Here is a 27,956-nt window from a genome sequence, read left to right as displayed (position 1 = left end):
CACTATTTTAACGATCATCAATCCGAATTAAAAGTTACTACTACTACTACTACTATATGAGATAATATTGACAAAATTTATACTACTATGGTGTATTAATTTATTGATGCTAGATGGGCCAGTAAGGTTGATCTTTATCTTATGTCAAGATATGTATCCTAAGTGTTTGATAATGACATGAAGATTGATGATTTGATTAAGTCATGCTGCACTATAGTGGCCAATATAAATATACAGCAAACACAACACCTTTAGCCAAGGAATTAACTAGACAACACACACACACACACACACACACACACAGAGAGAAGTTGATGAGTGATGGAAGAGGAGTGGAGAAAAGGGGCTTGGACTGCTGAAGAAGACAGATTGCTTGTTGAGTATGTCAACTTGCATGGTGACGGCAAATGGAACGCTATCGCTACGCTTGCTGGTAAGATTATTTATCAATCGGTGTTTGCAATTCTACCTTACTTATTATCCACAAATTATATATACGTAACTATTAGAAATGAGCCACTCACCCCTTAAAAGGCCTCATAAGGGGGAGGGTTATCCACACTTATATAGATTAGATTGGATCTTCACCAAGTCGATGTGGGACAGAATTTAGAGAATTTAACACGCCCCCTCACGTGTGGGCCGTTGGATCTTCACCAAGTCGATGTGGGACAGAATTTAGAGAATTTAACACGCCCCCTCACGTGTGGGCCGGAAAGGACATCGGTCTTCCATCACGTGGGTAGGCAATGCAAGAGAAACCATCATCGATGTGGGCCGGAAAGGACATCGGTCTTCCACTCGTGAGGTAGATAAGAGATAAAGAGAAAACCATCATCGACTTGGGCCCGCTCTGATACCATATTAGAAATGGGCCACTCACCCCTTAAAAGGCCTCATAAGGGGGAGGGTTATCCACACTTATATAGATTAGATTGGATCTTCACCAAGTCGATGTGGGACAGAATTTAGAGAATTTAACAGTAACTAGTTCATTTCCCATCTCAAAATTACAAATTACATACTCTCGGTTCATTTATACTATAAATGGTAACGTCTTACATTCCACTAACCCATTTAAAACTATAATAAATACAAGTGAGACTCATATGTAAATAAACTATAGCTTATAAGTTTTCTAAAAGTTAAGTTCATGAGCTCCAACTTATTATTTTTACAAATAATAATCTTCATGTTATAAAAATAAATCTAGATGCAGTGTTATTTTCATTAATACACTCTTTAATTAGTACTGTTATTTCTTTCTATCTAGCTTACAATTTTTTATTAACTTATAACCTACAGTATCCAAAATACTTAGCCAAAGATCCACTTCTTCTTTTTATGCACTCTTATATAGCACTTTCAGAGCAAGACATAATTATCTTTTTCGAAAAAGTATAGGACTTTTCTGTTTTTAGCATAATATCTTTACAATTTAACCTCAAAAGGCATCTCACACTTTATTGAATAGATTATAGCCTAAGTTGAAAATGAAGTGAATACCTATCATCAATAAAAAAAAGATCGTTTATTATTTAAATTTTCTCACTAATTGGACAACAGGATTAAAAAGAAATGGGAAGAGCTGCAGATTAAGATGGGTGAATTACTTGAGGCCTGATCTCAAGAGGGGTCGAATAACCCCTTATGAAGAGAGTGTCATCCTTGAACTACATGCTAGATGGGGTAACAGGTAATATTTCCTCCGTCCCTTAATAGTGTTCCATTTTTCGATTTTGAGACTTAAATATTTCATTTCATTTTTAATATATATTAGAAATGGGCCACTCACCCCTTAAAAGGCCTCATAAGGTGGAGGGTTATCCACACTTATATAGATTAGATGGGATCTTCACCAAGTCGATGTGAGACAGAATTTAGAGAATTTAACACGCCCCCTCACGTGTGGGCCGGAATGACACATCGGACTTCCATCACGTGGGTAGGCAAGAGAAGAGATAAAGAGATATAATTCATCATCGACTTGGGCCCGCTCTGATACCATATTAGAAATGGGCCACTCACCCCTGAAAAGGCCTCTTAAGGGGGAGAGTTATCCACACTTATATAGAAGTGTTAAATTCTATCCCACATCGACTTGGTGATGATCCTATCTCTTCTATATAAGTGTGGATAACCCTCCCCCTTATGAGGCCTTTTAAGGGGTGAGTGGATCATTTCTAATATGGTATCAGAGCGGGTCCAAGTCGATGATGGTTTTCTCTTTATCTCTTATCTACCTCACGAGTGGAAGACCGATGTCCTTTCCGGCCCACATCGATGATGGTTTCTCTTGCATTGCCTACCCACGTGATGGAAGACCGATGTCCTTTCCGGCCCACACGTGAGGGGGCGTGTTAAATTCTCTACCTCATCGACTTGGTGAAGATCCCTTCTAATCTATATAAGTGTGGATAACCCTCCCCTTTATGAGGCCTTTTAAGGAGTGAGTGGCTCATTTCTAATAATATAGTTTTAAAAAATAATTCATTTTACGGCATTTTTTTTTATATTTCTTAAAATTTATATTGACTTAAAATAGATATAGGGGACGAAGAAATATTATTTTTTGTTTTGTTTGATAATGTAGTGTGAAAAAAGGCATTATTCTTCTTACATGCTCCCATTTACTATTTCATATTTCACCATCGATCACTCAATAATTTCTTTCTTCCTAGTAATTAGTTGGATGCATATCTTACTTAGACTAGACCAATTAAATATTATTCCTTTCTTCACAAAAAGTATTACTCCACAAATGTCTTATTTAAGGTCTATAAAGGGTATACCTTTTTCCTTGTAAGAACAATTTCATATTCTGCTTTATATCTTACAAAAAAACCACTGTCTTTTCTACGTAGTGATATTCTAAATACTACGATTTATTCACTTAAAAATACAATCATCAACATCCAGCAACTATTTGCTTAAAACGTATTCTAAACAAACATTGTATACTTTTCGTGGAAGGCCGTGGGAGTACATTTTAAGCTAAAAACAAAAACTATTATTTTCACATAGAAACAAAAACTATTTTTATAATTTGATTAGAGTTGCATATGTGCATACCACTTAAACCTACAAATTTCAAAATTATGAATACGTACAGGTGGTCAACAATTGCTAGAAGCTTACCGGGAAGGACCGACAATGAAATCAAGAACTACTGGAGAACCCACTTCAAGAAAAAGGGCAACCTCACGTCCCGAAATTCTGAAAAATTGCGGGCTCGCCTTCTTAAAAGACAACAATTTCAACACGAAGAAATAGGCATGAAACATATTATGCCGTTGTTTTATGAAAACGTCAATAATCTATCAATCTTTGATGAACCGAGCCATGAACTTGTAAAAGCGAACCCACTAGCCGAGCAAGAAGTCTCGCCGCATGAGACCCCAAACGATTTGAGCATATGGGATATTGGCTTGTGGAGCATGGCTGATCTTCATGGATATAGTAGCACAAATAGAGCTATTTATCAGCACACTTCGCCTTCACATTTAGTTTTGAGCTCTTTGGGTACAACTTTTCATGTTTGAAATAAATAAAAATCAAATCAATGAAAATCAAATAAAGAAGGTTTTGTATTATATGGTTGTTTTTGGTCAGTTGTGCGATTCTTGATGTGTCGATAACAATTTCGATTTATTAATTTTTAACTGTTGAGAAAATTTTATTGTATTATTGGTCTACAACCATCATAATCCAGATGGTGAAGTAAGTCACTAGCCATATTAAATGAGTAACAGGCTCTTTCATTTTACATCCTTTTGCAAATCAATTTAGTTAAAAAAAATGTTAACGCACTTGACTTAAATTTTACTTGAAGTGATATACTCCATATATCACTCATTAGGCGTGCATATTCTCCACATTCCAGCTATAGTTAATTTGCAAAAGAATTGGTTGTTTAGTTACATCATGTATTTGAGATTTATTGTTTTTAAATGCAATAAAACATTGACTTTATTCCAATAAAGTTCCTATAAAACGGATAGTTTAAAGCTATGTAAGTCCTTTCATACTCTTATAAAACTTTCACTATGTTGAAAGTGGGGGCACTTACAATCAATTCAATCTTAATGAGAGCATGAGCGACTCAAACGGTTTAACAAGGAGTAGTATTTTACTTGAGAAAAACTTGAATCCGCACTGTTAAAACATTAGAAATTATTAGTTTATTAATTAAAATGATTGTGTACTAAAATTGATAATCGTAATTGGATGAGATAATAAATAGAATATTGAATAAAACATTATAATATAAAAGTAGAGAGTGCACTTTCTAATCGAATCGAATGATAGGCAACTATAAGTAGAGGGAACATCATTTTAGGTCTATGAACTTTGCCAAAGTATCATTTTAGGTCCGTGAACTTTGAAAATCTTATTTTAGGTCCGTGAACTTTGAGTTAGTATCATTTTAGGTCTTTTTCACTATTTCCAAGTTTTTTTGGACAAAAATACCCTCAATACCTTAAAATGTATATATTTTTAATAAATTTATCATATACTCATATTTTTTTATAAATATCTTTACAATATATTTTTGACAAATTTTCTAAATATAATTTGACCTTAAATATTATCACTTAATTTTGTAACATGCAAGTAAAATTGCTTTTTCAATTTTTTATATTAATTTTTTAAAAATTGAATAAAGAACTTTTCTCTAATAATAAAAAATTGAATAAAGATATTTTCTTGATGTCACAAAATTAAATTATAATATTGAAGGTCAAATTATATTTAGAAAATTTGTCAAAAATATATTGTAAAGATATTTATAAAAAGATCTTTATTCAATTTTTTTATTATTAAAGAAAAGTTCTTTATTCAATTTAAAAAAAATAATATAAAAAATTGAAGAAGTAATTTTACTTGTATGTCACAAATTAAGTGATAATATTTAAGGTCAAATTATATTTAGAAAATTTGTCAAAAATATATTGTAAAGATATTTATAAAAAAATATGAGTATATGATAAATTTATTAAAAATATATACATTTTAAGGTATTGAGGGTATTTTTGTCCAAAAAAACTTGGAAATAGTGAAAAAGACCTAAAATGATACTAACTCAAAGTTCACGGACCTAAAATAAGATTTTCAAAGTTCACGGACCTAAAATGATACTTTGGCAAAGTTCATAGACCTAAAATGATGTTCCCTCCTATAAGTAATAAAAGAAGGCCCAGGCCCAGGCCCAATTAAAATAAGGAGACGGAAGATTTATAGGTAAGAATGTATAAGTAATAAAGGAGGACCCAGGCCCAATTAGTAGTACTCTAAAAGAAAAGGCGCAGAGTTCATCAATTTGCAGTTGCATAATTACATTCTGCAAGTATATAGGATGGACATCGCCGGCAGCTTTGTGTTAGGGATAAGACAGAGGTGCAGATGTCGTAGAGTCAAGGGTCGATGAAAGGCATTTTCTTGTGGTTGGCTTCCTCCGCCCGACCCCAGCCCACTGATTATTTATTAGTGTAGTTTATTGCGCACTACTTCTATCGCCTCTCTTTAATAATCTCGTTTTAGTTTACTACGATTTTTTTTACTTTGTGAAGAAAAATAAGAAAAGAAGTTAATGAAACGTGGACTCCATTTTTTATAATTGATTTTATAATAAAATATAAGTGTAATAATTTAGCTGAATGGTGAGCTCCACTTACTTAATACTATGAAAAAAGTAAATAAGATTTTTAATTGTGAATATTTCAAAATGATAAAATGAGACTTTTTTTTTGTTGAAAATATTAAATAAATTAATTTCTTGTGTCATGCTGAGGTGACTGCACACCTATAAAACTACTTTTTTATTTTATATATTTAACATGTTCGCATACATGTAATTTCGAAGCTATTAGCACTAATAGTTAAAAGAAACAAGTTTATATTGGAATATAAAATGACATCCTCTAGTTGTAAGTTGTAATTTTGAAAAAATTTGGACCCCATATTTGGGAGTCGTGGGCTCGTCACTTATTACAAACTCCTTCTCACTAAACTACAACTAGTTTAGTTTGTAATTACCTATATACAGTGTTCCACTTGTCACACAAATTCCGGCTAAGGATTTATGGTTCGAAAAATATTGACTATATAGATTTGAATTTAATAGTATTACCGATTATATATATATATATATATATATATATATGATGTATTCATTTCCTTTTCCTATATTTTTTCCTTTTTCCTTCTTAATATCAACCATTAGATTAGAGAAATGGACGGTCAAGATCAACATTGGGTAATTAATCCCGTGTTGCATTATTTTGTCCTATTTTGTGCATAATGAGGGTACAATAGTAATCTAATAATGGCTGGAAACCGCTACGAATAATGCACCACATGGTCACGAGTAATGCATATAATTGCATATATAATGCACAATATGTGAACTGCAATGCATACGAACAAGATGTGTTGTGTTATGATGTTTGACACACGTTTCTTGTTTCCCCTAAGGGTTTAATAAGCTTAGGGGCTAGGGTATAGTACGTAGACATTACTAAATGCACGTATGTAATCTTCAATCCGTTGATTAACCCATATACACAATACCTCTAATAATGCATAATATACTGAGATAATGACAATTAACAGCTACATAATGCACTACCTAAACCAAATAATGCACATACGTATATTCCAATAACAACAATTTGTTAGTAATGTCTACGTACTATACCCTAGCCCCTAAGCTTATTAAACCCTTAGGGGAAACAAGAAACGTGTGTCAAACATCATAACATGGTACATCTTATTCGTATGCATTGCAGTTCACATATTGTGCATTATATAGTTAATAACATCCATTACTCGTGACAATTTGGTGAATTATTCGTATCGTTTTATAATTTGTCATTAATGCGTACGTACTATACCCTAGCCCCTAAGCTTATTAAACCCTTAGGGGAAACAAGAAACGGGTGTCAAACATCATAACACAGCACATCTTGTTCGTATGCATTGCAGTTCACAAATTGTGCATTATATAGTCAATTATATCCATTACTCGTTACCATGTGAAGATTACGTACGTGTCTACGTACTATACCCTAGCCCCTAAGCTTATTAAACTCTTAGGGGAAACAAGAAACGTGTGTCCAAACATCATAACATGGTACATCTTATTCGTATGCATTGCAGTTAACATATTGTGTATTATATAGTCAATTATATGCATTACTCGTGACCATGTGGTGCATTATTCGCAGATACCAAAATGTGGCAGTTACTTTTCCGTCAAATGTCAATAATAACCCTGTAATGCATACAACCACCTTCTATAATGCAACACGGAACCAGTTTTATAGAATCAATCTGATCCGTTGATGCATTAGATCTAACGCGTAATATTAAGAAGGAAAAAGGATCTAAGATATGAAAAGGAGAATAACGCTCCCATATATATATATATATATACATATATATATATATATATATATGTATATATATATATATATATATAGGGATGTGCTCAAATCCTTTTCACCTATTAAATCCAATCTCCTTTTTAATCTCCACCCTTCATTTTAGCCGATCCAATGGACAACATAAGTTATTCTAATAATCTGATTGCATGCCCTTTTTACGTGTGAAGGGTAAAAAAGAAATTGTGTTTTGTAGTTAGTTATGGAATGTGGCGTGAATTACTCCCTCAACGCTTATTGATTTTCCTCAGCAAATCTTGTTCAGATTTAGTTTAATGCGTTCTCCACAATCCCTTCTTTAGCCGAGTTCACACTGATAATCGACGAATATTTCGAGTGTAGAATCTAAATCTCACGATTACGGTTCCTCCCCGGTATTTCGAGTGTCAATGGAAGAAGGTAATATTGCAATTTTTGGAGAAGTGTACTTAAATAATTCTGTCAATTGTTAGTATCTGGAAAAGATATGTCGATTATCAGTGTGAGTTGGTTGATTATCAGTGGTTTAATATGCGAAATGGTGCCATCCGTTTACTGTTTGGTGTAATATTGCAGATCCTTACAATTGTAATTGTTAATTCAGCCGCACGACCCAATAGGTGAATTAATCATCGAATTCACGTTTCATGTTTGTGTGTTTGGGTATTGGTTTATTGAATCATTTTAGGCGTTTAGATGTTTTGTTGTTGCTACGGTTTATTCAAGCTTGTAGGTGTTGTTATTTCATGTGACATTGGCTTTCAATCATTCCCGTAGGGTTCCCGATTTCTGGGCCCAGGTTTGTGGTATAATATGCGATTCAAAACATTTACGTAGGTTTAACATTGAATGAGTAGTTATAAAAGTTATACTTGTAATGTATAATTTTGATTATGTAATGCACTGGTTGATGTTTTATAATGTGTAGTATATATCATATAATGCATCTATAGCGTAACATGTATAATGTTTCGTGTTTGTAAACAGGACGCGTTGTGCCTGCATGTTCTGAGCAGATAAAGCCTGTAGTTGGTCAGAGGTTCGAATCATTAGAGTTTGCTCTCGCGTTTTATGATGTGTATGCTAGGGCCGTTGGGTTTGACACGCGCAAACAAGGTGTGAGGAAGGTGGATGAAGTTACAACGTGGTATTACGTCGTATGCAATAGGGAGGGCCATAAGAAGTCCATCGACGATGACCAGTTGAATGCACGTTCCGGTTTCGCAATGAAGCGCCGACGCTTATCGAAGGGATGTGGTTGTAAAGCTAGTATTTCCTTCAAGTATTTCTCTGCTAATGGACATCCAGGTTATATGGTACATGATTTCATTGAGGTTCATAACCATGAGATGGTTGAGTCCGAGCATCAGCAGTTTATGTCTGTGAACCGTCATTTGGATGACGTTCACCAGAAATTCATACTTGATTGTTCAAAAGCGAATATTGGACCCACATTGACATTTAAGGTTTTGAAAGAAACTCTTGGTGGGTTTGACCACGTAGGTTGTACGGTCGGTGACATCAGAAATGCGTCACGCGACATTAAAGCATATGCGAATGGCTTCGATGTGCAAATGGTGTTGGACGACATGGCGAAAAAGAAGGAGATGTCTGAGTCATACACATATCATTATGAAGTTAATGAAAACAACCAGTTGGTGGCGTTGTTTTGGTGTGACGGCTTAATGAAACGGAACTACCATATGTTTGGTGACATTGTAGCCTTTGACACCACCTATAACACAAACAGGTATATATGTTGCTGCAATAGTAAGTGCATTATAATTACATTTGGATGCATTATATTAGTATAACAGTTGCATTAGTCGGATTACATTTGATTTAATTTGGTAAATATATGAAGTGCATTATAAGTACATATTTGTACATTACGAGTACGTCTCTGATTCATTATATTTTGTTTGGACTAAGTGATTGACACGCAAACGATTGTTTATGTAGGTATTGCATGATATTTTGTCCTTTCACGGGAAAGGACAATCATGGAAGCCCTGTAACCTTTGCGGCGGGTTTGGTATGCAATGAGAAATCAGGGGCGTTCGGATGGTTGTTCAGACGTTTTATTGACTGCATGGGCAAAGCACCGATGATGATTGTGACAGATCAAGACAATGGAATGAGATCAGCCATCGAAGAGGTTCTGGTTGGCACGCGTCACCGATGGTGTATGTGGCACATAATGCACAAGTTGTCCAGCAAGGTCCCAAATAGGTTGCTCAGGGATGAACCTTTCAAAAAGGAATTCAGTGCTTGCGTCTGGTCTGATCTGCTTGAGCCTGACGCCTTCGAAGAGGAGTGGAAAAGATTGGTGGAAAGTCATGGGTTGGAAGACTTTGACTGGTTTAACTCATTGTACGAACACAGGCATTTCTGGATACCGGCGTATTTTAGAGATTTTCCACTGGGTTCGATGATTAGGACAACATCTATTTCCGAATCGGAGAACAGTTTCTATAAGAGATTTCTGAAGCCCCGTGCGAACATAGCCGAGTTCTACATGAATTTCAACCATGCTGTTGAGTTTCAGCGTAACAGTCGGACGGCGTTTGACTACCACGATGCCACTGCTTTGCCCATTTTGGCGACTACATTGCCGTTTGAGAAACATGCGTCGACGCTTTACACAGATACGATGTTCAGGAAAATACAGGAAGAAATCGTTGAGGGTAATGATAGATGTCGTGTGCTAGGATTTTCTTCTACTGAATTTGTTGACACCTACAAGCTTGGGGATAGCAATCGCAAATCGTATTTGGTGACTCATGATCGGAGTGCGGAGTCATATTATTGCGAATGCCAACTATTTGGTAGGCATGGATATTTGTGCAGACACATTTTTTTCCTTTTCAGGAACAATGAGTTGAAGAAAATACCAGAAAAATACTGCCAGAGTAGATGGATGAAGACTCCGCTAGCAAAGGCGGTCCATGGGGAAATACAGGAGGACATACCTATCAGATCTGTTGGTGACGATAGGCAAGCATTGTCAAAGCAAGGCATTTCTATGTTCTATGGTTTCCTCCGGCGATTTGAGGAAGACATTGATTTGCTACGGTCATTTGTAGGCGGCGTTGAAGAACTTGGTAAATCTCTGCAAGCTGGGAATCCGACAACGTCAGCAATTGAAAAAAGGCGAATGATTGAAGAGTTCTATGGCATGGCGCGGCCTGAGGTTGTGGAGGTTCATCCTCCAGATGTTGTCAAGACCAAGGGGCATGCAAGCAGCTCAAAGAGCCGACTGATTTCGAAAAGGGAAAAGGCTCTAAAGGATGCTAGTCGGCCGCAAAGACGATGTAAGGCTTGCGATGAGATGGGCCACCATGACTCCAGAAATTGTCCTAGACTTAAAGAGATGGAGATAGAGAAAGAGATGGGGAAGGGCAAGAGGACGATGTGATGTAATTTATGGATCTATGTAGCCGGATTTTTTTCTTTATATGACTCTATAGTATCTTATTCTTTACGTTTGTAACATGTCTGAGTTGCGTCAGAATTAACTAAACTCAGGAATTACAATTTTATTGACAGACATTCTGCCCATTAGCAATCTGCAATTTCATCTGGGCCCCAGTGCCGACACATGTACTTAACGTACCAAATAATGCTGTAATTTCGAACACATGATGAACTAAAATAGCATAATAATGCATATGATATGTACTTATATTCAGCACCGAGGACAGAAGGCCCAGTATGAAAAATGCATTATGCATTTAAAAGTCCCTCTAATGTAGATTTCAAGCCACATAATGCCCACAATATAATGATGTAATTTTTAACACATGATGAACTAAAATAACCTAATAATGCATATGATGCGTACTTATATTCAGCACCGAGGACATAGAAAAACATAATGCATTAAAAAGTACCTTTAATGTAAATATCAAACCAAATAATGCACACAATGTAATAAAGCATGTAAATGGCTATATAATGCATGAAAATGGCCACATAATGCATAGAATTGCAGTTAAATTCATAATGCATAATGAATGGCTAATACGTATAATTCAATAAGCTCACCTTAGTAATGTAATTTTTATCTAGCATAATGAATGGACTTTAATATTTAATGCAGAATGCATAATGCATTTAATTGTCCATGTAATGCATGAAAATGGCTATGTAATGCAGGCCATGGCCATTTAATGATTAACGCAATGTGGGCATCTAAATAATGTATTTATCCTGAAGCATAATGTATTGTTCAAGATATAAAAACACAAAACAATGGCACATCCCTTTGTGTCCAAAAATCCATACTAATAGACATTCGAAGAACTGTACTTTACAAAATGCTTGTTAAGGATAAAATTCTAAAGTTTGGTTAAACGATTCCATTGCTTCTCCCACCAACAGTTCTATAATGCATACCACACATCACTCAATCAAGACCGTATAGGGCCACCCAATTCTCAAAGCTGAATTTTTTTGGCTTCTCTTTCCAAAGACGCGTCGCCTTCTTTTGGTTTTCACCACCTCTTGTGTTGTACATACATGTCAGGAGGGTTCTTGCATACTTGATGCGGAACATCTCCACGCTTTTACAATCCAAACATCCAAGGCAATTACAGTTGAACGTGAAACACAAAAGCTCACCATCTTGCTGGGTTTGCTGCGAATTGCTTGGCCGTCCTCTTTTCGGCATTATAAGATCTGCGTCTGAATACAACCAAACAACAGGGATTTAGATTGTAATATCAAATCCGGTCGAATGGTGGTAATCGGGTTAATTGTGGTGTGGGTGTTGTGTTCCTATAGATTATTGGAGAAAGGGTTATTGAAACTCGAAAATGCCGAAGCAGTTGAATACCAATCGGAAAAACCCTACCTCTACTTAGAACGCGGCGGAGTAATGTTCGGAACCGACCACGAGAATACAAATCCACTGAAAAACCGGTGTAATCGTCGCCAAAAAGTCCACGGCGGCTAGGGTTTTGCAAGTCCGATGGATTTTGAGATGGATAGTGGAGAGATTAGTGGAGTAAATGCGGTTTGTGAAGAATGAGGCGGCAGATTGTAATCAGCGGGTTGTATCCCGCTAAATTCGCGACCCCTCGTGTTCTCCAAAATTTCATACTATACAATTACTAATTCACCCCCGTAATGAACGAAATAGTCTAAATAATGAACTTCGGGGTGCTTAATTACTACTCAAATCCTAGTCGTTCATCTCCTTAATCCAATGACCCTAATCGAATTGGAACTTAAATCTAATGATACAAAAGGACATTAGCATGACCCTATATATATATATATATACATATATATATATATATATATATATAGGGAGATGATCAAAATAAAAATGCATTTAAATCCAGAAATACAGTCCAAATCTTGGCTCTAGGATTAGATGATCTAATGGTCAATAATTAACAAAAAACACGGAAGGTCATAATTAAGCAATTTTAGGTCATATTATAATATTTGGGTTTAATGTCATGCGAAGATCATTTTAGGTCATGCTTTGTTAGCATGACCTAAAAATTAACTAACTATGACCTAAAAGTGACAAAGCATGACCTAAAAATTAACTAACTATGACCTAAAAGTGTCATACGTATGATATTGTTCTGCGTTTCTGTATTTAAATTTAGTTTTGCATAGATCAAAACCATATATATAGGATTATGATCAATACCGAACAACTCTTAAACCTTAAACGCCGAACAACATCATTATATGATAACATGGAGTTCATTATAATGAACTAATAATAAACATATAATGAACTTCAGATTTCTAAATTATGCACGATGTCATTGTTTTTAAATCTTAGAATTCCCTATAATGAACTACAAATAAAGTTGTAATGAACTCCGCATTATTATATAATGATATATTTGGCGTTTAGTGTTTAAAACTAGTTTGGTATATAATACAATTATATATATATATATATATATATATATATTCACAGAGTAACGTGATAGTGAAAATGACGTAATTGTAACAACGGTGTACTATGATCCACCTGGTGAATTTTAGTTGAATGGTCCCAACTTCCAAATCCCATTTGATTCTGTTCCCCAAAATATGGCTGCACCTGCACGGAACCTTCTAGAGAAAGATGGTCTAACATTCTTCACTTCAAGCATTACCACATTAAAACAGCCTTTACTAGCAATTCAATTTATAATCCACGTATTTTTATGTTTTCGCTTTAATTTGATTATTTTAACCTAACTAGAATCTACGCGACTTAGGAAATTAATGAATTTTGTCAATGAACAAATTTTGTTAATTAATGAATAGAATATGTAGTTCATTTGATAATGCTCTTCACAATGGATGATGTGAAAATTAGTCAATAGCATTAATAACAATGAACTTTAATTTGACACGACTTATATTAATACAATAACGGATTAATGTGTTTCCATGACTATATCATGTTACTTATCAATAAAATCTTAAAACTTTCATTAAATTATGGTTTTGCATATCAATTTTAAAATTCATTAGTAAATTATTGAACTATTAATTTGTTTTGATTTTGCAACTAATCATGATTATAGCGTTAACATAACTTGATATAACTTGCTTACATGTCACTATGGGGTGTCAATCAAACAACGTCATATTTTAGACAACGAAACAAATCATATTTTCTAAATTAAAATATTTTCTTTTCTTGAACTAGGATTGATATTAACCCATATTAGAGTTAAAATCTTTATTAATTAAAATCAAAATAAATCAATTGTTTAGAAATTTATAGGCTAATTTTAAATTTGACATAAAAATTAGAATTTGACAAAAATTTGTACTTCATTTATAGCAAATACCCTATAAAACGATGAAAAATCAAATTCAAAACAAAACTATCGTAAGAAACCCCGACTCACTTTCAGTATATTGATCGTGGCAATTTTCACTTTTCAGCCACACCCCTATCTACATGTGTTTGGTTTTTATGAAATACTCAAATCTTTTCCTTTTCATTTTCATTTATAACTTCCCATTGCAAATAAAATCTATTCATTAATTGAAGATGCCATCATCACTTTCATCAGTATCCAAAAATAATGTCGAACATTCGTTGTCCGTCTTATTCACACACGTCACACTCATTAAAATTTTATATACATAAAAATAACATCTTTAAAAACATCTCACTGAAGTGTTGTCTTTGCATGATATTTTTAGCTTCAAATAAGTTTTTTCACTCACTTTTATTACAACATTACAGTCCCACCAATTACAATTTGGAACCACAACCATATATTATTCTCTTTGCCACATGCATTTTTACAGCTTTAATTGCTATTAATATACACCACAAATTCAATCATCAATAACAAAATTGGAAGCCTACCAAAATTGCAAATGCTGGTAAATTACTAGTACAAGATCTTCAACTATAATCATCTGAAATTTGTTAGTACTATATCTTTCAACAACTTGAAGCAAGAGCATTTAATTCGCACCAACTTTTAGCTTTATGCATATTGCAGCTGTATTACCAAATACTACAACAAAAAAAAGCTAATTCTAGCAAGTAGCAACCAAAACAAGATTTTAGTACTTTCTTCAAATCGAACCAAATCTCATTTTGATTGACATATGCAACTAACAGAATAAACCTTGCAACATGCTACCAAGTTACAATACTACAATGCCTTTTTCCCGAATATTTGAACAGCGACCCTCGAGCAACGAGGGGGTTCACGTGTCGCCATGGTAGGTGGATCTCGCATGCAGAAGATTCTCCTCACCTTGCAGCATTTTGAATCAGAGCTACATGACAAAGTTGGCTCGTCGAGGGTGGGGTCGTGAAGCAGAAGCCAAACCAACCATGTGGAGAATTCTAGAAGTGGTCCAAGCAAATTTCGAGTTTCCATTTTAAGCATCCATACATCTCAAGCTTTGATGGCTTCTAGCCCTTGTGGTGAAACCATGCTGCCTCAGTCAATTACTCTCCCCACCAACCGACTGTTGCGTGCCAGCAGCAACAAACGCGAGAATCAATTAGGCGATCTCGCCCTTATTGCATACCAAGACACCATTCACAGACCTAATTCCGTAAATTCCATTGCTTTTACTAAGTCGAAAATTTGTGAGATTAGATTTTCACCTTTGTAGGTCAGATTCTCTTTCACGGCGATAGGAGTACATAGGATCGCACGAGACTCTTCCCACTCTTCTAGTTCTTCGGGTTCTTTTACTTCTGCCTTTCTTGACATTCTTCTCGGTAGGATCTTGTGATGTAGTTACACATCCAATCCACCGGAGTGGAAGTAAAGCTGCCAGAAACTGCACCATGATTCCTAAAGGGAGGTTTGAGTAATCACCGGATGTTATACCAAGAAACGAGGCTAGACCAACGCCTAAGAACCCGCTGAATATGGATGACAGACACAGAGCAGAAGCCACGAAAGACAACAGGGAACCTTCACATCCTGATGGAGCTAAACTTGCAAACAGCATATAGAATGGCAATAGCTTAAACTGTGCAATAACCTCTGCAAGACCCGAGAAACACAGAGCAAATACCTCATTCGAGATCCCAAGTTGGATGTTTATCTGCTTGACTAGCACCATATCAAGTAGCAGGGAAAATGCATATGAGATCTGCATAATGCTGGCCAGCTTCCTCATAGGAATATTCTTCCCGAATCGATCATAGAGAATAGTTAACGACAGAAGCATCAATTGACCAGTTACTTTTGACATTCCAATAACTGAGGAATCAAGATTCAGACATTGAGTGTGGTAGCAAAATATAGAGCCTGATAGAGCTGGGATTAGTAAGATTGAAGAAACAATCCATATCAGAGAGTGTGATACACTCTCGTCCTTAATTGCCACCATAAGATCAGAGTACTGTCTCTTGATGATCTGTGGGATTGATTCCCTCACAGGATTGTAGTTTGATGGTTGAGGTAAACCAAGTGAGTCCTCTCTTGCTTTCAAACATACAGTGAGTTGGAGCACAAGAATAGCAGCAAAAGCTAGAAACATTGATTTAGTCTGCAGTGCTTTCACCAAGAAAATGCCTCCGAGTAAATTTCCCAAAACACCACCAACAGCTGAGGCCATGAGTGCATAAGATTGGAGCCCCGGTACTTTGTTGTATTGGCCATACTCTGCAATTAGCGCATCCTTTGCAACTTCTGCAATCGAAGCTCCAAAATTGGTCAGAAGCACACATGCCATGAGGGGTAGAAAAGCTTTACTAGCTGCCGGGATTAAGGCCAATGAGCCCCAAGATAGAGCCTGCAAGACCACTGAAGAGATATATAGAAAATCAGCTTCATTCATGGCTAGTCAGTTCATGGATATAGTATAGTAATATGCTTCACTTCATAAATCAAAATCGAATGCGTTTAGGAACCATTGCACTGAGAAACTCATATTTACAACACGATTAGGAATATGACATATGTTTGAGTCATGTTGTAATATTTGGGGTTGAGCAGAGTTAAACACACGTTTTAGTTCATGAAACATAATAAAAAAGGCCTTGTGAAACTCCAGATCCTAATCGTAGCCTTTGTTTCAACCATAGTAAGAATAAGATAAACAATGCAAATTATGGAAAGATATTGAATTATAAAGCAGCAATTTTGCTTGCTCCATACTGCACAGGGCAGATTGGAACAGACAATTTCTTTAAATAACAGCAAAGTAAAAATTTAAGAACTTAGCACACTGAAACTCCATTTAGGTGGTCCTTAAAACACACACACACACACACAAAGAAAGAAACAAGCTAAGAGATAAGCCCATATCAACTGAATAATGAAGCTGCAATAAAGCCAAAACCACTCACAAGAAACCAAATCCCATTGACATAGTAACACAGTAAACACAGAACAAGAACAACAACTTAAGCAAGTAAACTAAAACTAAATAAAACCAGATTATAAACATCATAAAACACACAATTCTAAAACAGAATTGCACGCATCAACAGATAAAAAACCCAGATTTTGAGTTTTACCTCCAATGGAAACGTAAGGAATCCTATGAGCACCACCAATGTAGAGAGCATCAGACAAGATCCCATAAAAGGGCTTCGCCACCATAGGCAGATTGCCCATGTTCTGCACAATCTGCAATGTCGAGGGATTCATATTGAGATTATGGGCCATGTGAAAGTTGAGCGCCAGCCACGGGAATCCCCTGAAACCATTCACATAGTAACCAAGCGCGCATAGGATCATCATCTCCTGATGCAGAAACCCCTTCTTCCCATCCAAGATCAATTTTTTATCGGATTGTTTGCTGATCAGAGAGATTTGCTCATCTGGGGCAATGATGATTGGGTTCAGAGCTCTTCGCCTTCTGTATTCCTTCATAGTGCTCTTGGGGCTCTGCTGCTGAGAACAGAGGATTCTTGATGTTGGAGAGGATAAAGCTTGGTTTTTTATGTGGGATTGGGTGCCCAGCTTCGTTGGGGGCAATGGGATTCTACTGCAAATCAACATGATTGAATGAATCACTTCAGAAAATCTCCGAAATTTGGTGAGATTCTCTGAAGGTTTTGTTCAAGTAAGGAAATGGATGTTCATGGCGATGGAATTTATATGGTGGTGACAATACAAGGAAGAGATTGAGTTGGAGAGGAATCCAGAAGAGTATAGGAAGAGCAAATATGGAATTATTTGGTTTAATTATGAATTAGGTCGGGGGTTAGTTGTGATTCCCGAAGAGAGGGAGAGCGTGAAGCAGAGGTTTCCAGCTGACGATGATGTTTTCGTTGCGATATAAATTAAAGTTTAATTTGGATTTTGTGATAAGCAGATTTTAAGGGACCAAAAGCAAGCATATTGTGACGCATGGCAATTTGAATGCGTCAACGACCACTAACTTAAACTGAGTGAGCTCAATCAAATAAGTTAATTAAATTTATAATTTATGTATTAAAAATAGTAAATAAGTTAGTTAAATTTATAATTTATGTATTAAAAATAGTAAAACTGAATTGAGATCTATGTGACATGCAAATATGCAATGATCATAATATATTTATTTTAAATTGGCAAAACACAAACGGTTAAATCTCATATTTTTATCACAATTTTCATTAAGTTCTTGTACAATCTTTATATATTTTTTAAATAGGTCTTAATACTTTTTGTCTTAACTTTGATCTTTGTACAACTTATATAAATTTGTTTTTGTGAGGGCAAACAATTCTCACATTGGATAATGAATAAAAGTGGCAAGAATATATAAGGATTATCCTAACTCCATTAGTATGAGGTCTTTTGGAGAATACCCCAAGAGCAAAACTGTGAGTTCAGGTGTGCACCATCGATCCCCAACAGTGGTATCAGAGCCTTGGTTCAGGGCTGGGTCTGTGTGGCTCGGGTTCGGTGGATTGCGCTTGCAAGTTCTCCAATGTCTCTATGTGAGCTCAATCAAGACATGTGGTGACCTGTAACATGGGGTGGACATGTGGTCTTGGTCTGGTGGGGTCTTGGTTTGAGGGGAGGAGATTGTGAGGGCAAACAATTTCAACATTGGATAATGAACAAGAGTTACAAGCATATATAAGGGTGGATGCATATGTAAAATAATATTAAAAAGAATGATTATATAGTCTGGTCTTCGACAATTTGTTTTCATTAAGAAATACTTCATTCGTCTATAAAATATAATCTCATTTTTCGATTTTGGGATGTCCATAAAAAAATAGTTTCATCCAAAAATAGAAAGTTTTTCTCAAATTATTAACATTGTTTTATTCACGTTTTTGTCATTCTGTTTCATACTCTACCTACTTTTGGTCGACGACGAAAAATATGCCTTGGAGCTCGGGACGGAAGATGAAGTGGGAGACGAAGCCGCTGAAGTTGATGAAAATGGGGATTAGGGAAATCCATGTCATGAAATGCCATAGCTGATTACTCCTCTAGTATCGGATGTGCGATAGTATTACGGCTTTTAGAGAATTCTTCATCCAAAATGAAAAACAAAAGATCTTGGCTTGGGTGTGGGCAAGGCACTTCTATCGATAGAAATATAGAATAGAGGAATGTTTGATTTGATTTGTGTAATATGACTTTGTGGAATGTGTTTTGCGCGTCGATGGAACTAACATTAAATTTGCTTCTATTTTAGAATAAACTAGTGTTAACCCCGCGCTATACTCTACTCAAAAAAATAATTATAATAGTCATCATTTCTTAAGATTATTGCAAATAATGATCAATCAAGTATCACTACACAATCCATTATGACCGTCAATATTCCTTAAGATTATTGCAAATATGTTGATTTAGTAAAAAAATTAAAATAATCCATTATAACCGTCAATATTCCTTAAGATTATTGCAAATGTGTTGATTTAGTTAAAAAAATTAAAATAAGTACTCGCTCCTTCCCTGAAAAGTATAAACTATTTTATTTTTAGTCTGTCCGTGAAGAGTAAGAACTTTTGAATTCTGGAAACTCATTTTTCTCTAATGATGTGAGACTCATTCTCCATTAACAGTATTTTAAAAACTTTTTCTTTTTATCTTTTTTTTTTAAAATTTTCCAATAACTTATTAAAATCTGTGTCGAATCAATGTTCATACTTTTCAAGGACGGATGGATGAGGTATAAAATTTAAATAGTTGACAAATGCGATTAGAAATACTACTAGAAGCCCAAGAATATAGATATAGGTGCTGGGCTTATTTTGGAAGATAAGTTGTTATAAATGGGGAGCCCAACAACTCCCAAGTCCAATTAGGTAAAGTGATGATGATTGATAGTATAATAAAACCGGAGTACTCCTAAATAAAGAGAGAAAGAAATGAAATTTAGTTTAAACCATATTCCACAATTCCATATTCAAGATATTCGGGATATTGATTATTTAATCAGTTAGGGTCGGACGGCTCGGGCGGTTTGCCCATATATTCTGAATCAGAAAATCGAACAAAACAACCCTCAAAATTTCTGCGACCGAATTTCACGGTGCAAAAATGGCGTCGGAGTCTGCCGAGAGGAATAAAGCTTATCGGAAGTTGAAGAAGCGAGCTCGAAGCGAGATGGACCAGCAGCTCGAACGGCTGGAGTCGCTGCCCTGGAGCTCTTCGCTTCCTGCGAGTAATGGCGACGGCAACGATGATCTCTCTCTCTTCATCGGCTCCAACCAACTAGAAGGAGGTAATTTTCTGATTAATTATCTTATCTGTGTATAATTTAGTTTAGTTCTATGCCGAAGTAAAGTGATTTTTTGAATGCTACAGCTTTCGTTTGCTGGTAGAATTGATAGGTGGATATGAGGTCAAGACTACTTTTTTTTAATCTTAGGTTAATTTTTTTTGGTTATGTAACAGTCATAGGTTTGACGACAACTTTTTTGTTGTATAAACTTATGCTGGTATATTTTGTAACCAACTAAATTTCCGACTTGCAACGTTCTTCTTTGAAGTATCTTTTACTTGGTAACAGCTAAAATTGATGGTTTCACAATCATACAAAATATGAAATTTCTTCTTGAATTTGTAAGTTAACGTTTAGAGGTGAACAAAAGTTTTCATTTGAGGTTGTTTATAACTTGTAATTGGTGAGTTTTTGGCTTGGGGTTAAATTAATTTCCTTGGTTGCAGGATTTCTTACTCTCGAAGAGATTGATGAAGCAGAGTATGGGTTGGAAATTCCCAATGTCAAGGTTGAAACCATGAGAAAAGATTTAAAAGGAAAAAAAGAATCAAAGAAAAGTAAGCTAAAGGAAGGGGATGCTGATGAGAGCTTGGATGCTGATAGTTACGGTGAATGTAGTGATAAGGAAGAAGAAATCAAAGAGGGTGATGAGAAGAAAAAGCAGAAAAAGATGAAAAAGGTGGGGAAGAAAAAGAAAAAAGAAAATCAGAAGAATGACGAGACAAATAAAGCACAGAAAAATGCAGAGACAGGTACTGGTTTGTATTCATTATGATTGTACAATGCTTATTGTAGTTTTGTAGAGCTGGGTGGTTTTTGGTGTCTCATGAAGAGTAACTGCACTAAGCTTCGGGGAACCACATATGCTATATCTTGGTGATACTTGAGACTATTTGGATTTACTTTATGAACTTTGTTTAAAATTAAGTAGTTGATGCTTGACTTTCTGTCAATAAATTTTGCTAATTTAATTCCCCATATCCATATACAAAGTTTCCCTCTTTACATTTACGACCTGCAGACTGCAGTATGGTTCCTTTCAAAAAATTCACTGTGACAACTATCAACAATCATTTAAGAAATTAGGTTCCATGTTGTGAGATGCCAGGCTTTGTGTTATTCGTGCATCACATTTGGTCTTGTTTCCTAGTTTCTATATTTTGTTTATCATTTTCTGTGTATTGGGTTGAGCTCTCTAATATTTTTTCCATGTATGGGCGTGAAACTAACTTCGCTTGATGATACTATTAGCAATTTAGTTTCATATTACTTTTATCAAGAAAGAGTTGAGATGTACTTGTCCAATATCTTGGCTAATGATTGCCATATTGTTTGGATGGGTTTGTCTGAAGGAGTCAGTTTTAGCTGCTTGTCTTGTGTGACATGTCTTTGTGAGTGTAATTGCTTCCTCTAACATAACAAATTACTTTCAGCTAGTGAGGCAAAGGACAACTGCAATGTTGTAGAGGAATTAATTGATGAAGACGAATATTATTCATGGAACGAGTTGAGACTTCATCCCTTGATTATGAAATCAATTTACAGGCTCAAGTTTAAGGAGCCCACTCCAATACAGAAAGCTTGCATTCCTGCTGCTGCTCATCAAGGGAAGGTTGATTTTTCTAATTAGGTTTGCGTTGCATTGGATGATGGCAATTATGCCTTGTACTGATGACTTAGTTGGCTTGACAGGATGTAATTGGTGCTGCTGAGACAGGATCTGGTAAAACACTTGCCTTTGGGTTGCCCATCTTACAGCGTCTTCTGGAAGAACGAGAAAAGGTTGAGAGGCTCATGGTCGAAAAAGCAGATGGCAGTGATGGGATTGCTCCACAAGGGGTTCTACGTGCTCTCATTGTTACCCCTACAAGGGAGCTTGCACTCCAGGTTTTCAATACCTCTTTGCTTTGATGATTTCTCATTAGTCTGCTAAATAGCTACTTGAGTAGCGAGAGGGATCATGTAAAATTCTAACCCCGGACACTGCTCATTCAGTCTGTAGTTTATTAAATATATTACTACATAGTTATATTTTACAATAATACAATGTCTCTTATTGAAGGTGACAGATCATCTTAAGGCAGTTGCATTAGGCACCAATGTTAGGGTAGTTCCTATTGTTGGTGGCATGTCAACTGAGAAACAGGAAAGACTTTTGAGAGGAAGGCCTGAAATTGTTGTTGGAACACCAGGAAGACTGTGGGAACTTATGTCAGGCGGAGAACCACACCTTGTGGAGGTAAGACTGAGAATAAGAGGCACTCACCTTCTGTGGTTGTTGTTAAATTGTTATATAGGTCTCGTTAGAATTTCTTCAATCTTCTGTAGCAAAAAAAGCACACAGCTTATTATGAGTTTGCCGTGGCAGTCCCAAATTTTTTGACAAATGTATTCATTTTCTCATTTAAGCTGTTTAAATTTTTCTTAAGTTGATTGAGTGATGATGTATAACAACTAGCAATAAACTAGGAGCATTCCTTGCTTCAATATTTTCTAATGAAATGAATATTCTGTTTGTTTAAAAACAATCTGACGCATCTGGTACTTTGTGTGTTATGTCCCTATATATAAGTATATAACCATGCGGAATATGGCTCTTACATAAAACAAAGAAATACTGGTCGTGATAAGGATATTAATTAATCAGCTATTCAATCTTGATCATTATTTCAGAAGTTGATGTGGCTGTATGTTCAATTTGAGACTTTTTATGCTCATATTTCCATGATGTTGAGTGTGAGGGTTCATATAAGTATAATATTTTCATTATGGCAGATGCACTGCTTGTCATTTTTTGTGCTGGATGAGGCCGACCGCATGATTGAAGCTGGTCATTTCCGCGAGTTACAGTCCATCATTGACATGCTTCCAGTGGGCAAGGAACCAACAGAGAGTCAGCCCGATAATACACAAAATTGTGTGACTCTTGCAAACCTTCCTAAGAAGAAACGACAAACCTTTGTGTTTTCTGCAACTCTAGCATTATCAGCTGATTTCCGTAAGAAGTTGAAGCATGGATCTTTGCGTGCAAAAAAAGATGATCTTAGTTCATTTGAGACCCTTTCACAGAGAGCTGGAATGAGACCTAACACTGCTATAGTGGATCTAACTAGCTCTTCAATTTTAGCTAACAAGCTAGTGGAATCAATTATTGAGTACGTTTTACCGCCATATATCTCTATATAATCTGATCCTTGTGCTAACCATGCTTTGCATAGTTCAATTAATTGCCATATTCTAGTCCTCTTTCACATTTCCATGTTTTTACTGGACTAAGTTATTCAATGAGAGTGCCTTGTGTATTATGAATTGCAGGTGTCAAGAAGATGAAAAGGATGCCTATTTGTATTATATATTAAGCATTCATGGGCAGGGCCGTGCAATTGTCTTTTGCACCTCCATTGCAGCTCTGCGCCGCATTTCTTCCATTTTGCGTATCCTCAACTTAGATATCTGGACCCTTCATTCAGAAATGCAGCAGAGGGCACGTCTAAAGGTTTGAATATTCAATCATTTGCATTTCTAATTAGTTTCATATCCTCTTCCTTGCTGTGCTATCATATTCTTGTAGGGAATATTATGCCGTATATTGTGTTTTTTCATTTCTCGGTCTAAGTCTTTGGTCTATCAAAAATATTCATGCATAGTGCACTTTCAGGGTGTTGTAATTGTAGAAATATATAAGTACGGTGTACCAATTGAGGCATATATTTTATTCTTTTATTGTGGCATATGCTGATGACTATCGTTTGGGGTGAGTTGAGGTGGATATTGTGTACTATCCGTGCACTAAGAAACCCCGAAAGGTCAATGATTGCTGTCTAACTATTGACTTAATATGTCATACCAGCTTGACTTCCAAGTTCCATCACATGTTTACCCTCAAATTTGGAAATTTAAAACTCAATAGTGCTATGTTTTGTGGTATGACCATATCTTTGGGGCAAGGTTATGAACAACAGACTTACTTTGGCTAGAGTTCAAATGTAGGGAACAATGTTCCTAGAGTTGATAAGTGTATTTAAAATTTTTTTGTGAAGTACTGGAAATAGGGTCTGCAGTCTGCTTCATAGTGAAATGCCTTTAAGCATTATTATGTTGTGGTTGGTCATGGGATTCAAGGACACAGTGTGATTTGCTTAAATTAGATAGGGTGTTATTTCTCCCAAGCTTATGGTCAACATTAGTCTCTTTTGGAGAAATAAGACCAAAATTTACCTTTTTATTTCTTGCAATGCTGATACTTCCATTCTCAACCTGCCTATATGGTTATTATCGGAGATTCAATCGGTATTCTCTGATGCCTCATGTGCTTTTGTTCAATGCAGTCAATAGATCGTTTCCGTGCAAATGAACATGGTGTTCTTGTTGCTACAGATGCTGCAGCACGAGGACTTGACATTCCTGGTGTTCGGACTGTGGTTCATTACCAGCTTCCACTTTCGGCTGAAGTAATTCTTTCCATTATTAAAATTTTTGGTGCTTTCTAATATCTGAGACTTGCAGTTTTTAAGCAGAATAAGTTTGCTGCTGTAGGTATACGTCCATAGATGTGGAAGAACAGCTAGAGCCTCTACCGATGGTTGTAGCATTGCTCTAATATCACCAAACGATGCATCAAAATTTGCGTCTTTGTGCAGATCCTTTTCAAAGGTAATACATTGTTAGATTTTGTTGTAGCAGGGACAATGATTGATATTTTAAACCATGTACAACCGGTGTACCAAGTGTAATGAGGTTTTATGGGCATTTTAAGTATGTAAAGTTTCTAGACCTCCTAAAGTTAGTGTAAGTGTACATTGTTAAATGTTAACATGGTGATGCTCCTTTAGTCATGCATATACACCTACCCTAACCCTTAAACCCTCTTGGTTTGATATTTGATGATGACATTCCTCGTTAACTTTACATACGTTCTTATTTATGGCGTTGCTATGTAGAATATATGAGATTGTGAACAGATTATATTCAAAATTTTAAATAGAATTTTTGTCAGTTTGTACTTAGTCAAGTGAGCCACGACTCTTGTATTTCCTTTTACAGTAACCTTTCTAAATTTTATATGTATAGTTATAAAGAAATGTTTATTTACCTATACACATTCATTTGATTGTTGAATAAGTGATGATTTCATTGGCTTGTTATCCAGGAAAGTTTCCAGCGGTTCCCTGTTGAGGTCTCATGCATGCCAGAGATTACGAAGCAATCATCTCTTGCACATCAAATAGATAAGATTGTCAGAAAGGGTTCCCAGGTAATGAGAACTGCATTCTGTTACAATATTTCTTCTGAACTGTCCAGTGAAACCATTTACTTTTCTAACCCCTATACTCATGATCATTGAAGGTCCTCTGAAATTTCATTTGGATCCCATTCATTGTTATATATAAAAGTCTTTGAGTCGTGTTACTTATTAACCCCTTAGCATAGGTTTTGTCTTCTGCTATTACATAGTCCTGATTTAATTGTTCATATTATGCTGTATGTTGACATATTTATTGTCATGAACTTTAATTCATCAGGAAAAGGCTGAGAGAAGTTGGTTGGAGCGAAATGCTGAATCAGTTGAATTGATTTTGGATGATAATGATAGTGAGGAGGACAGAGTGAAGAAATATCGGCAAAACAAAGCCCAATCAAATAAGTTGAAGCAGTTGCTGCAGGTGTGGATTTAGTAAAGAAGTGCTCTCAATTGTTTGATCTGCACGCATCTGAACTCTTAGCAAAGCAGATGGAATTCGTATGAATTATATTTGCTTGTTAAGACATGTCTTGACCTTTGAAATTGCAGGAGCTCAACACACTACTTTCCAGACCATTGCAACCCAGAACATTTTCAAAGCGCTTTGTGACTGGGGTAAGCATATGTCAATTTTAAATTGTTTGATGTGACATTAGTAATTAGTGCATGCACACTCTCACTTCACTCACTTCCTAGAGCATGTTGCAAAAGGTTTGTGTGTGTGGAACAAATTAAAGAGTGTAGTACCTTTTTCCTTTTGTTCTCATTTACCTCTATCTTCGACCGGCTTATGTCAGGAATAGTATAACTTACAGTGAGTTTTCAGATTCAGTAATTCAGTTTCCCGACCTCATTCTGCAAGATCTAGGTTGCATGCCTTTGACAGGTTTTTGCAGCCGTAAGTATGTAATAACTTCTGTGGGAAAGTCAGCCTAAAGAAATTAGGAATTCATCTATGCTTGATTAGCATTTCAGTGATTAACTTTTGTTGTGTTGGGACAGGCTGCATTCCGGCCGTATATCTTTAGTATTCTCACTTGTCGTGTCGCTCAAGAAAAATCGTCATGTACTATCATTCTGGGTCGAAACCTGTTTCTAATTATCTAAGTTGATTTCAAACCTTTTCAGTCTGGTGTCTCTTCACTGCTTCAACATCAATTTGAAGAAATTGCAAGGAGAAAACCAGAGGATGCAAATGATTTAGGTCCGAATAAGAGGAGGAGGTTGGTCGTTATAGGCCAAAATTGCGTAGAACCACTTCAGGCATTGCGCAGTGCAAGTAATGAGGTAATGCTAAAAATTTTCAACCTCCATTTCCATCCCGCGCAATAAATTCTTGGCTCTTGTTCCATGTTAGGATGCATAAATCATACACTTTCTATTGCTGCACTCATGAGTTTGTTTCTTACCGTCTTCTCAGCCACACTTGGATCTCAAAGCAATTGCAGAAAAGCAGAGAAATTCAAATGACTTGAGAAGGAAGAGGAAAGATATGAAAAAACGTATTATCACTCACCCTTTCTTCATTGTTAATATTCAATCTTAGACTTGCATTTTGGTTCACTTGACTAGAGTCTCTTATGCGTTCTGCTCTGTAACCAGGTTTGCACGAGCAAAGACGAAAGCAACGAAAACAACTTAAGAAAGGACAAGATTAGCTTTACTTAACTAAGCAAAGTGCAAGCTAGATGATACCTAACCTACGGGTAAAATTGATGTATCGATTCTAGTTCATTTTTGTTAGATGCAAAGGCTGCTCCTATGGGCAACACTAGATTTCTTTTCATGAAGATTTCTTTTCATCTTCATATAAAACAAACAGAAGTCGTGATTGCAAGGGAAAACACCAAAATAGGATGAATTGTAATCCTTTTGAATACCTTAACAGTTCTTAGAACTTTTGATTTGTACTCCATGTGGTTTGGTGTGCTTTTCTTGATTTGTATTGTACAAGCTTGGTATACCGAATTATGTGTCTCAATTTTTCATTTTGATTGTCTCATATTAATTGTTCCACTTTATTTTTACCACTTTTTTTAATGGATTCAGTATTTCACTAACTTATTTTCACTTACTTTTTATTATAAAACTAATACTATAAAAAAGTAGGATCTACATTCTACTAATTTTTTCAACTCACTTTTTATTACATATCTTAA

At 35.7% G+C, this 27,956-nt stretch overlaps 4 protein-coding genes across 4 annotated transcripts; 3 read left to right on the top strand and 1 right to left on the bottom strand.

Moving 5' to 3' along the window:
* The first annotated feature begins 273 nt into the window (after positions 1-273).
* Positions 274-3,593, top strand: LOC121799040 (MYB-like transcription factor EOBII). Its single transcript, XM_042198363.1, has 3 exons — positions 274-433; positions 1,567-1,696; positions 3,113-3,593. The coding sequence occupies exons 1-3, from the start codon at positions 322-324 to the stop codon at positions 3,540-3,542; spliced, it is 672 nt and encodes a 223-aa protein (XP_042054297.1). The 5' UTR covers positions 274-321; the 3' UTR covers positions 3,543-3,593.
* Positions 3,594-7,831: 4,238 nt separating this feature from the next.
* Positions 7,832-10,839, top strand: LOC121801078 (protein FAR1-RELATED SEQUENCE 5-like). The gene is made up of 3 exons (XM_042200540.1): positions 7,832-7,841; positions 8,409-9,171; positions 9,384-10,839. The coding sequence occupies exons 1-3, from the start codon at positions 7,832-7,834 to the stop codon at positions 10,837-10,839; spliced, it is 2,229 nt and encodes a 742-aa protein (XP_042056474.1).
* Positions 10,840-14,866: 4,027 nt separating this feature from the next.
* On the bottom strand, positions 14,867-18,151 carry LOC121800400 (probable folate-biopterin transporter 9, chloroplastic). The gene is made up of 2 exons (XM_042199974.1): positions 17,395-18,151; positions 14,867-16,678 (listed from the first exon to the last, which is right to left on the bottom strand). The coding sequence occupies exons 1-2, from the start codon at positions 17,879-17,881 to the stop codon at positions 15,522-15,524; spliced, it is 1,644 nt and encodes a 547-aa protein (XP_042055908.1). The 5' UTR covers positions 17,882-18,151; the 3' UTR covers positions 14,867-15,521.
* A 2,064-nt stretch (positions 18,152-20,215) lies between these two features.
* Positions 20,216-27,765, top strand: LOC121799741 (DEAD-box ATP-dependent RNA helicase 13-like). The gene is made up of 15 exons (XM_042199198.1): positions 20,216-20,555; positions 21,002-21,307; positions 21,989-22,167; positions 22,248-22,442; positions 22,618-22,794; positions 23,331-23,710; positions 23,871-24,051; positions 24,884-25,006; positions 25,092-25,208; positions 25,705-25,809; positions 26,078-26,218; positions 26,347-26,412; positions 26,926-27,084; positions 27,218-27,299; positions 27,400-27,765. Exons 1-15 carry the CDS (start codon positions 20,372-20,374, stop codon positions 27,453-27,455), a joined length of 2,451 nt encoding a protein of 816 aa, XP_042055132.1. The 5' UTR covers positions 20,216-20,371; the 3' UTR covers positions 27,456-27,765.
* The last annotated feature ends 191 nt before the right edge of the window (positions 27,766-27,956 follow it).

Source organism: Salvia splendens, chromosome 4 (genome assembly GCF_004379255.2).
Source record: "Salvia splendens isolate huo1 chromosome 4, SspV2, whole genome shotgun sequence".
Classification (NCBI taxonomy): Eukaryota; Viridiplantae; Streptophyta; class Magnoliopsida; order Lamiales; family Lamiaceae; genus Salvia; species Salvia splendens.
This window is presented reverse-complemented; position numbering and strand designations above follow the sequence as displayed.

Excerpts from the sequence above, each read along its gene's own strand:
- LOC121800400 (XM_042199974.1), bottom strand. The coding sequence starts at position 17,881 with ATGTTGATTTGCAGTAGAATCCCATTGCCCCCAACGAAGCTGGGCACC. Across the intron at positions 16,679-17,394 it reads TCCTTACGTTTCCATTGGAG|TGGTCTTGCAGGCTCTATCT; the intron begins GTAAAACTCAAA and ends ATATCTCTTCAG.
- LOC121799741 (XM_042199198.1), top strand. The coding sequence starts at position 20,372 with ATGGCGTCGGAGTCTGCCGAGAGGAATAAAGCTTATCGGAAGTTGAAG. Across the intron at positions 25,007-25,091 it reads AGCTTCCACTTTCGGCTGAA|GTATACGTCCATAGATGTGG; the intron begins GTAATTCTTTCC and ends TTGCTGCTGTAG. Across the intron at positions 26,413-26,925 it reads CAAAGCGCTTTGTGACTGGG|TCTGGTGTCTCTTCACTGCT; the intron begins GTAAGCATATGT and ends AAACCTTTTCAG.
- LOC121799040 (XM_042198363.1), top strand. The coding sequence starts at position 322 with ATGGAAGAGGAGTGGAGAAAAGGGGCTTGGACTGCTGAAGAAGACAGA. Across the intron at positions 434-1,566 it reads CGCTATCGCTACGCTTGCTG|GATTAAAAAGAAATGGGAAG; the intron begins GTAAGATTATTT and ends ATTGGACAACAG. Across the intron at positions 1,697-3,112 it reads CATGCTAGATGGGGTAACAG|GTGGTCAACAATTGCTAGAA; the intron begins GTAATATTTCCT and ends GAATACGTACAG.
- LOC121801078 (XM_042200540.1), top strand. Across the intron at positions 9,172-9,383 it reads ACCACCTATAACACAAACAG|GTATTGCATGATATTTTGTC; the intron begins GTATATATGTTG and ends TTGTTTATGTAG.